At 36.8% G+C, this 12,849-nt stretch overlaps 1 protein-coding gene across 10 annotated transcripts in view; it reads left to right on the forward strand.

Moving 5' to 3' along the window:
- The window catches only part of LOC122842860 (neurexin-1a), a 234,750-nt gene that overhangs the window by 130,458 nt on the left and 91,443 nt on the right, over nucleotides 1-12,849 (forward strand). For all 10 annotated transcript variants that reach the window (XM_044137092.1, XM_044137087.1, XM_044137089.1 and 7 more), the window contains one exon: nucleotides 7,875-8,056. In XM_044137092.1, coding sequence (XP_043993027.1) covers nucleotides 7,875-8,056 — 182 coding nt within the window. The remainder of the gene's footprint in view (nucleotides 1-7,874; nucleotides 8,057-12,849) is intronic.

Below are 12,849 nucleotides of genomic sequence, written 5' to 3' on the forward strand. Positions count from 1 at the left end.
ACAGAACAAGAGGTTGAGAATAGCTTCCCCCTCCCCACCCCAATGCTGCACAGCCAGGTAAAAATTGCTGAAAGCACCTCACTGTACCACAATGGAACAATGAACCGATATAGAAATAGAGATTGGATTGGGGGGTTGCCACTGGGAGCTAATGGTATTTACTGTACTCTGCTCATGTGGTATAGCTCCCCTTTCATCCATTTCTTCTATGGAACAATGTCCAAGAATGGTGATCCAGGCAGTTGAATTTCTTTATTTAATGTTACTATAAAAATAACTAGAATCTCTTAAGACAGAAACCAGAGACAAACAACCATTTGCACAGGTAAATTAAATATTAACTGCAATTATTTCCTACAACACACAATAAAATTGTTTCTCAAAGAAACACTAAAGCTTCACTGTAGTTCCTGTTACACAAAACTGTCCTTCACCTAGGCTGGAAAGAAAGAGGTCAGTTTAGGGCAAAACACCTCTTTGTTAGCCATTGCTCTGCTGACAAGGACTAACAAAGACTACATCATACCAGTCTCAATTGAAGTTGACAGAAATTTTAATAAATTAGAAGATTCAAGCCATACTGCATCTTACAAAGTACTGTTTGAATAAAAACACAAAGCCACAGTGACATACATGATAACAAAGGAACTTTTCCAATCCAATTATTTGAACATTTAACCTCTTTGACTCATGAATCTTAAATTTGGCTTTCTAAATATGAAGAGTGCCCTTTTTTCTGTCACTGGCAAATACAGTGCATAGCTTTTTTTATAAATCACAGAGATGCACCCATCTGGGATTTCTTGGCCGATAGCATCTTATATTTTACTTTGAAGTCTGACCTGCAGATATCGATTTTGTAAAAGTCCTTTTATTTTTTCTTAAGTTCCTTACCACAGAATAAGTGAAACATGTGCTGTAGGTTTCTTTATAGTTAGTAGTTTTGAATCTAGCAGAAAATAAAGAAATGAAGAATATCCCTATATATTCCCAAGTCATATGACCTGTGCATATATGCAGATCATAACTTCCTAAATATCCTGTTATAACTACATTTCCCCCCTTGCAGGAGATTAAAGGTTGTTTTTATTCTATATAATTTATATTGAACTCAAAAAAGTGTATCAAAGTATTGGTGGTTGGTATGAGCATAGAACTAAAATAGTTGGGTTTTTTTGTTAGTTTTTTTTTTTTTTTTTTGCATGTTTTTGTTGTTGATTTGATGCAATTCAAGAAAAGAGAAAATCATTTTCATTCTTTTTTATTTGACCTGTTGACTACAGATCACAGCATATCATGGTGAAATTAGCCTATCCCTGGCTGATTGATTGGTGTATTTTCACAAATAGATTTCACCACACCTTAAATCAATGTGTACTACATCACAAAGCTCATCCTACTTGATGAATCAACAATCATTTGGAAAAATCAGTTCTTATGCTAAAGTTCCAAAAGTACATTGAGCTAAATCTGTACTTTACCAAATTAATTCATTTTTGTGAGCTTAGGAGCTAAATGGAAGTAGAATTGAGCTTCAAGGACATAGCGGATACTGCAAAGGTACATAGATCGGAGCATTCCTTTTTATGGTACAGTCACATGTGGTCATGCCTAGAGTGGAAGAAATAAGCTATTTTTTTCTTGCTTGAGGGAATTACATCAAAGTCAAATTGCCCTACATATTCACAAATGGATTGGTAAGTCTGGGATCTGTGCATGTGCACATATTTTTTTGTAAAGTAACCCAGAAATGTGGTTGCAGAGCATCACAGAGTACTGTTGTGAATTGTTGGGTGAAATAAAAAATAAAAAAAAATCACTGTAATTTCATGGCTTCTGTCCTGCTACTTTAGAGCAGTAAAGTTCACAGCATGTTGCAAGAACACCACACATGCAGAGACAAGAAAAATGTTGACAGAAATGTCACCTTGCCAACACAAAGCTCCACTGTGCGCTGACAGCAGAATGCAATGCTTTTAGTTTGGGAAAATCCAGGGAGGCATCTTCTGTACAAGCAAGGGTGGGGGGTCAGATTTACATCAACAACTCTGGGTGAATAATAAGAAAACAGAGTGAAAATAATGGGAATCTAAGCTTTGTTTGTGACAGTAACTGCTGCAGCTGAACTGACAATAGGAAATAACACTTTGTAGTTGTAAATCAGCACATGTACGGCAGTTAAATTAAAGTCATGTACATTGTTTCAATTAATAAAACACTTAAAGTTCAGTGCAAACGTATTTATTAATTCACAAAATTTAAACTAAACAGTAGTTATTTTGTCGGAAATAATTATGATATGACACTTTAACTAGATAACATTTTATTTAGTAAACTATAAATGATATATACTCTATGAATATTGCATACTAAGATATTCACCCACAACCACTTCTGGTGTTTACACAGAAGGGTCAGAGAAACAGAAAATATCTAGTGATCAGCTGCTATGTGGATGAAAATGCATTGTTGATGTCAGAGGTCATAGCAAAATGGGCAGACAGCTGAAAGGCAACGGTAGCTAAAAAAAATCCCTCATTACATCCAAGGTATGACTACCATTTCTGAACAACAATTTGAGCATTGGAGCAGACTAGTAACGGAAGCAAAAGACCACACCACATGCAACTTTTATCAGCTAGGAATAGAAGACTGAAGATACAATTTGCACCAATGTACCAGACTGGAACAACATTGTTGTATAAGTTGTGATAGTAACCAAAACCTTCAGATAGTCAGGGTCAGTCTAAGTCTAATAGTGTGAGGAATACCTTATAAGTACACTGTGGAAATCTTGGTACCTAATGAGTATTATTTAAACACCACAGCTTAACAGTGAGAAAGATGGGTTTATAGTTATGTAGTATATATATGTAGTTGAGGGTTATTAGATGCCATTTATTTATCCTATAAAGCTGTTGAGAAGAACATACTCTGTTGTCTCCATATTTTATGATTTGTGTCCAAAACCTGTACTTAAAATGCCATGTCTTCCAAAGGTTTTCCTATTTAGCAGTAACCTTAAGCCATTGGCTTAAAAAGTGTATATATATATATATATATATATGTATATATATATATATATATATGTATATATATATGTATATATATATATATATGTATATATATATATATGTGTGTGTGTGTATATAAACAAATATGATGTAGTCAAAAAAAAATAAAATACATAATTACAGTAGCTCATGATTTATTTTATTTTTCTTCCCTTGTGGCTCTAAATCTTAAGGAACATTGATCGGAAACAGCTCCTTTACCAGATAACGATGGTGTGTGATAGGACAATAGTGAACTCATAAATCGTGCTAATGATTTCTCAGAAAACTGAAATGGAAATCCAATAGATATCATTAAGCCTCTTTTAATTGTATGCATCCCTCCGGGGCGCATAGGCCCAATATAATTTTAAATCATGTTACTCTTAAAATAGTTTTATCCTTTGACATGGTTTAGGGATGCACAACAGTTATTCTTGGATTTCCTACAGACTTAATGAAACAGGATTTATGGAAGATTTGCTTTGTTTTACTAAAACCCTCCACATACACTTGGTATCCTGGATGAGTCTGACACTTAGCTGTTGAATTCACCACAGTTTTTGTTTTGAAATCAACACTTAATGAATGCTTAAGTGTTGGCTTTAACAGACGACACTTAAGCGTTGGTAACAACATTTTGGCATAAATTATCTTGAAGTTTAATTTAAAAACAAAACAAATAATCAATGTTAACATTTAAACTCGGGACATTTTATTGCAAAATAAGAATCCAAGGTTTTTTAGCACATCTTAATTTTACGTATTTGTGCTGTTGTCATAGGTGGGTTTGATTTCTGAATTTGTTTTACTAAGGCTCTTTCCATGTAAAGATATCCAACGAAAAGTTAATCATAACATGAAAACGGAGACAGCTGAAAAACGGCTTTGAAAGGCAGTTATCTATAATCTTTCATCTATGAGATTTCTCTCAAGAGACTCGTGGAAATGATCAAAAATTAATTTCAAAAAGCAATCCTATATTCCACATCTCAGATGATCTATTTTTGCACAGCCAGTCATTACGGGAATCTGTGGCAGCAGATAGAAAGACGACGCAAGTGTTAGGTGCTGTCAGAAAACAGATCTATAATGTCATCTCTCCTTTTCACATTTCCATCACAACTATGTAATTATGATTGGATTCCTCCCTAGTTTCTCGGCAGAGGTGGTAATATGAAGCGCATTGTGATGGCTTTTCTGGAGGTTAGAGGAAAGACAGTCTGCAAGCCTGACACTGTCATGAGAGACGCTGTCAAATACACTCGTTTTGTATTCTCCTTCTCCCACAGCTGCATTATTGCATGGATTCTGCATGTTTGTTTCTCACACCTAGTTAATTATATAATACATATCATGTCTAGTCTATTTGCTTCCACCATAAATAGATTTAAACAATAAAAAGTAAACACCAAGAGCACTCAAACAAGCAGTCCATGTTTGCTTCTCTGCAGGCTAATATCCCACACACCTCTTAGGCCAAATGCACGAGAACTCCTAGGATAGTGCTGCATTTTTAATGAAAGCAGAGTGTTTGATCTGCCAATGTTTGTCTTCTTTGATGTGAACTGACACAGCAGTGAGTGGCCAGATCTCAATGTAGCCCAACATGAGGACAGATTACTTCATTATCCTTTAACTGGGGAGGCTGGTGGTTAAGGAGTTCATCCTGAAGGCAGAATCTAAAATCAGTAACACCTTCCAATGCATTCAGTCATGACTTCTCTTCCCTGTAGCTTTTTCTACGAAAATACAAACCTTGAGCTCACAATTCACATTTCTTTGCAATACAAACACATAAATGTTTTATTGAGATTTGCTCCGACAGACCAGCAAAAAGAGACACACTACAATTTTTTACAAATTAAAATCTGAAAATTTGGTATTTATTCAATCTCAGACTTACAAGCTAATGCACTGTCAGTCTAAATTCACAGAATTAGTCAGAAGGGCCAGTATGTTTATTACTTAATGTCAGTATAAATACCAGCTACATGTATATATTTGGAAGGTATCTGATGACATTAGTGAATAAAACCGTATAACAAGGGCCAAGAAAACCCAACCATTAGGGATCAGAAAAGATTGTGGAGAACTAAAGCAATATTGGGTTATAAAACAATACTCTGAGATCTGAACATTTGGCAAAGCACAGATCAAACTCTCTTATAAAAATGGATATACTACACCACATGTGCAAAACTACCCAGACGTAAGAGTCCACCTAAATTGACAGGCCAGAAAAGGTGAGCATTATTTCTACCAGCAGCCCTCATGAGGCTCATGTAGCTCTGGAGCAGTTGTAGAGATCCACAAAGGGAGAAGACACAGGGAAAATTTTGAAAACTATGTATCAATATATTTTCACTTTAAAATTATGCATAGATCATAGATCATGCATTGTGGACCTAGTTGTGTCAAATGAGACTATTTTATATTATTTACTGTTGCCTGTTGCTTATTGTTTTGCTAATTATTATTTACCCGTCTAATTTTTCATAATTAGACAGGTGGCGAATGGGGAATAAACTGAAACTCTCTTTAAATTATAGTGGTAAATAAACAGGCAAGAATTTCCAGGATGCTTCTGTATCTAATGACTACAACAGATCCATATCAGGCCAAGTGTCCCAGGAGACGATGCAAATAACAAAAATGCAGCCAGAGTATAATTACTCTGCAGCAGTGGAGTCACATAGGAAAGTGTGGTGATTTCATGCCACTGCACGCATGTGTAGGTGTGCATTAGCAATATTTCCTCATGTATCTTAATCCACCACTCTCTATTAGTCTCAGGCTTTCCTGGATTTTGTGCAGTTTTACCACATATGGGCAGCCCTATTATTTGCACTTAGTGAATCAGTTTTGGAAACGTTTAGTAGTTCGCTTCAATCCTGTTGACCTGCTGGGCCTTGACATGAGCAACTTGCAATTAACCTATTTACTATAATGATCTCTACTAAGGTCCATTGAAATGGGTAATCACTACTTTATAGTGTCTACTAACACTAAATAGGATGTCAGTAGGATAAAGTGGGTGTCAAAGCATATGAATAGACTGAGCAGGAAACAGACGCTTAAGGGTGCAGTGATTTCCAACGCTGACATAGTCCAAAAGCCCTTAATTACAATGAGCCGGAGCACGGAGCAAGTGTTAGATGGCTTGGGGGGAATTTAAGAGATAGTGACAACAGTCCAGCACTGGCTGCATGAATTGGAGATTGCTCTGGGATGGGTCCAATATCAGATCTACATTAATGAAACAAGAAGAGTTTTCAGCTATAGCCGCCAGACTTCATGAAAAAGAAATGATGCCTGTCTTGCAAATATAGCAGGCATAATGTCTTTTTCCTCTGTTGATGTCATCAAGCTCCTCAGAGCCATATCCATTAGGAGAACAAAAGTGCTTACAGTATTATCATCAATAGGGTTTTAGAAATTTGAGTTATGCTTTATGAAAAACACAAAATCCTGTCATAGATCTGAACGTCTTAAATTTATTTCATGATCACATTAATGTTATTCAATGATGCTGTTCTTTGTAGCTCATGGGCAAGAGTGTCTGTTTAATCAAATAAGAGAAATAATGGAGTGGAAATGAAAAGGAGCTACAAACCAGAGTGGCGTGCGGTGGAAACTCTTAGAAAAAGAGGCAGAAGCATATGAATAAATTGTATTGATAATTTTATGTCTTTGTGAATCAGTTTACAAGAAAATATTGAAATTACAGTCAAGATGATTTATAATATATTGTTCCAGCAAAGGCTATTTAACTCCTTCCCTCTATGAATATTAACACAGTCTTACTGTCTCGCAGTTTTTCTCTCTGTCTCTGGGTCTAACACACATGTAGACATACAGCACACCAGCACAACACCTTGTCAAATTTTTCATAAAGATAGTTGTTTTTATGCTAATCTGACAGCTGCGTTCATTTTCAGCCTTTCTCACAGGCGTTCATTTCCCAATCTCACAACCCTTCGTTCTCAGTTGTGCACACACAGGCACACTTTTTCTCACAGCCACAAAGCAAAAATGGAGTAAAACACAATCATGATCCTTAAACATGAAACATGACACCGCTGTAAAAGATGAATTTGGCTGGGTGTTTTTTGGCATCATCTTCACTGGGGTCACTGTCTCACTCTGAAGAAGTGCTTTCTCACTTAATAGCTGGGTTATTATAACCACTCTCCCATCTAGCAGGTCATGCTTTAACCTTTTGTAGAGGAGCTTAGGACATTGACATGATTCAGCGAGACAGGAAATAGCTGGTGTGGAGGATACAAGCAGGGCATAATTGGCCCTCTCAGTCAATAATGCTGCTGTGTTCTTTGAGATCGCTAATGAAGCACAAGAGATGAGGAGGTGCCCATTTGGTATGCTGGTCTCCTGGACACCTGGGACACAACTAAAAATTTGCAAGTGCTTGCTCGTGTCTCATCAGTGCAGAGGTGAAACAGGCAGCGGCTGTAAAGCTGAGTAATTGCCTGGCATTATGAGGTAAGCGGCACCTCTACCTGCGTTTCACAGATTTTTAGCTGGATTTTCTTCTACTCATGAATTGACATGAGTGTACTTAAACTCTCAGATGGAGCTGAGAGCGGTTCAAGAGTGATATGTTGCTCAGTGCTCTGCAAAGTCATTACTCAGCACAATAAAACGCTCAGACTGACGGTTCTCCGCGTACATGAAGCTGAGGCCGGCTTTGCTGTGTTAATAATGGTTTTGTGTTGACAGCCGGCAGAGCCCGCTGGGTGTGCAGTCGTTGTTTCAGTTATTAAAATGTTTGCTTCCCCCCCCCTATCTTTTATCTTGCAGCGGGAACAACGTACATATTTGGCCGAGATGGTGGACTGATCACCTACACATGGCCGCCAAATGACCGACCCAGCACAAGGGCAGACCGACTCGCCATTGGGTTCAGCACACACCTGAAGGATGCTGTCTTGGTGAGGGTGGATAGCTCCTCTGGACTCGGAGACTTCTTGAAGCTCCACATTGTAAGTCAGAATATCATTCATTCAAATGCTTTTTTTCATTCAACATGACTTTTTCTTTTTTCTGCTGGAAGTAAATGTTGGTACATATATCCATAGTCTGGTCAGGATCCAAAATCAAGGCTCACTATTTAGTTGTGGTCAGTCACATCAGATTAAACCACATCTGATTATGACAGTGTTAACACATGGATTCTGTTAATTTATTTAGTTTTTTTGATTAACTTGGAAATTAAGCTTGTCACAATGAAAAATGGAAAACAGTTCTGAACAATGTGTCACTGTAGCATGCAAATAATAAAAATACATTATGTTGCCGAAATATGTATATACTTGCCTTGCCATACAGGCATCCTATAACTTCACTGCATAGACTGAGGGGCTCACACTTTGCAACTTAGGCTTCTTCAGCTCTCCTGCCAAGGCAGGTCATTACACTTAGGCCTTTCTTTTTAAAGAATATTTCTGATTTCAATTTTTGATTTTGGACAAAAAGCCCTGGGTCGCAGTCACTTTGTACTTCATCTTAATGGTGCACCATCAGCTTGAGGTCAAGGCTTTGTTTTGGCCAGACAAGTTACTCCAAACCAAATTTGCTCATATATGTCTGTATTAACCTTGGTTTGTGCATTGGAGTGCAAACATGATGGAACTAAAATGCACCATTCACATACTGTTCCAACGCAGCTGGAATGGCATTTTTTATTTTTTTTTAAATGGCTCTGCATGCTACAGATACAGCAGTTTTCATTCTCTGGATTTTATTGCACCATTTTATTTAAGGTTAGGATGCAGCTGCTTAGTCAAGACACTCTCAAAGTTTTTCTTGAGCTAATTTCAGGCCCACACTAGAACTACTGCTATTAACTATTCAAATAGTTGGTGATTTTTGCACACCATGCGTCTCTGCATGTGCTGTCTGTGATTTTTGTTGGCTTACCACTCTGGGGTTAAAATGTTATTGTTTCCTATTGCTTTCACTTTGTTGCTAAGTCGATGTGTATCAGCTATTGTATGCAGAGAGCATTTTACGATTAGACTTAATGCACAGTGGGCTCCTGATTGCCGTACTTGTATTCAGTGAACTGCTAACAGTGACCCAATATTTCATTGTTTGCAGAAGCAGGCTGAATGCCTAGCTGTTTACTATTATATTAAGTGACTGAAACATCGGAATTTGCTTATTTGGTAGTTGCTTCTCAATGTTTTCTTCTTGCTTATCTGTAATGGCTTTTGCCTTTATGCATCAGGAACTAGGAGAAATTGGGCTGTCATAAGGGACAGGTTTCAGGAATTGCTTCTGTGACCAGGACATAATTCTGCAAGCTGCCCCATGACCTGCCTCTGTCTGCAGCACCTAATAACTGACAGTAAAATGTGATAGCCTGGAGAATACAAGAACACTCAAACACACAGTGAACACAGGCTTCAGGCCAGAACACGTACAAATACTAAATGTGTCTTGAAGTTTTGTAGCATAATTCAGCTGCCCACACTTTGAGATGTAGCAATGTAAGCAGACCTTTCTTGAGGTAACAGACCAGCTGTGATACATGTCTTCTTCAAACACTTCTCTGCCCCCGTCTTGGCTTAATGGCCAAGTAATTTTTAAACCTACAGCGTATGAAACCTATTTGATGCATATAATTTATGACTTAGCTAAAAAGGGAGCACACAAGATCTTCATAACAACAAAAATTGCAATCTGGTCATAAAAGGACAGATGTGTTTAAACAGATGTGCAAATTCTCATTTACCAACCTTATGCATGCTGCTGCTTTCTGGGCTTCATTCCGCTTGCTTAGAAAATACTCGAGTCAAAGATGGAACATAAGAGATTTCCCTTGTGGACTGCTTTAATGTGCTGAATGAGAAATGTTTTCTTGAAAGATTTGCAGAGTTAAGCCAGGTTTTCTTTTTTAAATTACTGAATAGGGTTTCATTTTTCATTGGTCATTGCATTGCATCGCTGATAAATGTGTAGACAAGTATATTGTTTTGTAAGGTTTCCAAGATGATTTTTATAGCATCTTATGTGATACCAGATTCACTATTTTCTCACAACAAATGCTATCGATCAGGCACAAGAACAGCAAAGAAAGGAGAAGCTAGGGAGCTTTTCTACATATTTATAACAAGGCAGAAAGATCATGCAACTTAAGGCAAATGTACACATACCCTTGTTGATAAAATAAGTAGCACACCATTGACATTTTACACAGAAAAAATGTTGATAAGGCATGTTCTTATAGCAGGGGCAGTGGGTTGTGAGAATCGTCTTTCCTCTCGCATCAGTAGTCACTCTGAATGCATCTTTTTATTTATTTATTTTTGCACATTAATCCAAGGGCTTTGTGCAATGTTGAATTGTATTAAAAAATAAGAAAACAACAAGGGGAAAAGAATTTAAAAAGAAGAGTGTGAGAGAGGTTAGGTGCATTTAAAGGTCTATTGATTGATTTAGTTGTCTGTGAGAGGTTATTATAAAAATAAATAATCACCATTAATTATTCTGAGATGTGATGCAGCTTAAGAATGCATTTTTAAAATGCAAGTTTAGCCTAAAAATCTGAAATGACATTACATCAAATTAATAATGACAATGTTACAATGAACTTCTTACCTGGGGTTTTCTAACTTTTCTGTTACTAATGCTTGAAAAAATTGCAGAGAATTGAATCACAAAATTTTATGAAACTGCAATATGTATGATACACACCCTCCAGAAATATTTTTTTTTCGCTTCTGTAATCTTCTCATTAATTACACAAGAAAGGACATTTTTTATTGCACTCTATTAAATGCAATGAGCTGTGCAAAATTGCCACTTTGATGTGTTTCTTATGGAAGAAAAGCAGCACTTCACATCAGTAGTCACCTAAAAAATAATTTCCAGCAAAACGTACCATTAGTGGTATAAACTAATAACAATACATTGACTGTGTGGCCTAATTTGCCATAAAACTGTTCTGGGATCCCAGTAATTTAAATGCATTAACAATATGGCAGACTTGATTTCCATTAATGGACCTGTATAAAATAATTTCTAAAGTAGCTCACTCTATAGCTAATACATGTTTAAGGCTGATTCTCATTCATTTTCATCCCATTCCTTTCAGTCACCTCAGCACTGGGGTAGAAAAATCTTAGAAGGAGTATATCTAGCTGCTTGAGATGGGATTAAACAAGAATTTAGTATTTACCCCCCTTCTCTTGCTCAATCTTCTACATTTCCCTCCCCCTACGTCCTGCCTAATCTCCCACTCCCATTTCCAATGACAAGAAAGCCAGCGGGGCTTGAAGGACGCCATATCAGCTCACATTTTTAGGTGAAAATCTTCTGTGTAATATGAGGAGACTATGATTTAAACATACCACAAAGATGTGGTGATTCTTCCCCTACACCTTCCTTTTCTAACAGCAGAAAAAGACAATAACTGTGAAGTCAGCCAAGCATCAAATGTGTGTAACAATTCTCAAGCTTATTCCTGTAGCACACATGCCAAGAAAAGAACTAGGTTCACAATAATCTTCCTGTGGTTTTTCCAATTAGGTTGATTTTCCACATTATTATACAGGTTTATCTAAGGTGAAACATATTCATGAGGTTTCAAGTAGTTATGCCCCACTTGGTTATAATTCTGGTCTGTACTTGAAAGCATGGACCAGTGAAGTATATATACATAATTAATTGCACTAGACCTGAACATCAAGCCCAGGAAAATATTCCCAGTGACAGTATAGCAAAATATGAAATTATGGATGTAATGATCCTTGGTGTGTCAGTTCAGAGAATTCCATGAGATAAAGTAGAGAACTTTTTACGATGTGTGCCGTATCCTACTTCATTAAGCATGCTAAAACTCTTCAAGACTGTTAAACTCCACTAAATACAAGTGCATCTCAATAAATTGCAATATCATTGAAAGGTTAATTCATTAAAGTAAATTAAAAAAGTGAAACTCATGCATTATCTAGATTTATTACGCTTAGAGTATGCATTTATTTGTCTTAAATCTAATGAATGTCTTATAGCTAATGATTTTTAAATTTTTTTTGTAGAGTATTACATAAGTCTAATTAAAAAATCTATAGAAAGTTTGTGCTATGGCCATGCTAAAGCTGACAGTCATGAGGAAAACTGTGGACTTGACGGTAGATTGTTAGAAGGCACTTCAACTACAGCCAGTTTAAAGACCTGACCTGAATACCTGGTTTACAAATGACAGATGAAGGAATGTTAAGTGGAAGAAAAAAGTGTATAAGCAGAAAGAATAACCACTGTTTTATAAAGATTGCGAAGCAAAACCCATTTAAGAGTTTGGGGGAAATTCACAAGGCGAGGGCTGTGGCTGGAGTCTGAGCATCAACACACACCATACGCATCCTAGTAGCAAGGAGAAAAAGGACTGGACTGCTGCTAAGTGATCTGAAGTCCTGCTTGGAAATTCTGCTTTTAATTTCTAACTGAAAGTGACATAGTATGGAAGAAAAATGAGAGGCAGAAAAGTGAAGTTGATTACCATTGTGACGTTTTCACATTCAAAGATGAATGACAATGGCTGGACAATGGCACTGGACTCAGTATCATGGAGATGATATGCATTTTAAGCAGAATTGAAAGTTGCGAGAGCATATTATTGCCAATTGGAAAATGTAAAATCACATCTGCATGATTTTTCATTTTACAAGTTGTTGAGTTCATTGAGTAAATACAGTACTGTCTACATCGTCATGTCATCTGCTGGTGTTGGACCACGGCATTTCCTCAAGTAAGTTCAACAATATACCAGAAA

This window comes from Gambusia affinis, linkage group LG13 (genome assembly GCF_019740435.1).
Source record: "Gambusia affinis linkage group LG13, SWU_Gaff_1.0, whole genome shotgun sequence".
Taxonomy (NCBI): Eukaryota; Metazoa; Chordata; class Actinopteri; order Cyprinodontiformes; family Poeciliidae; genus Gambusia; species Gambusia affinis.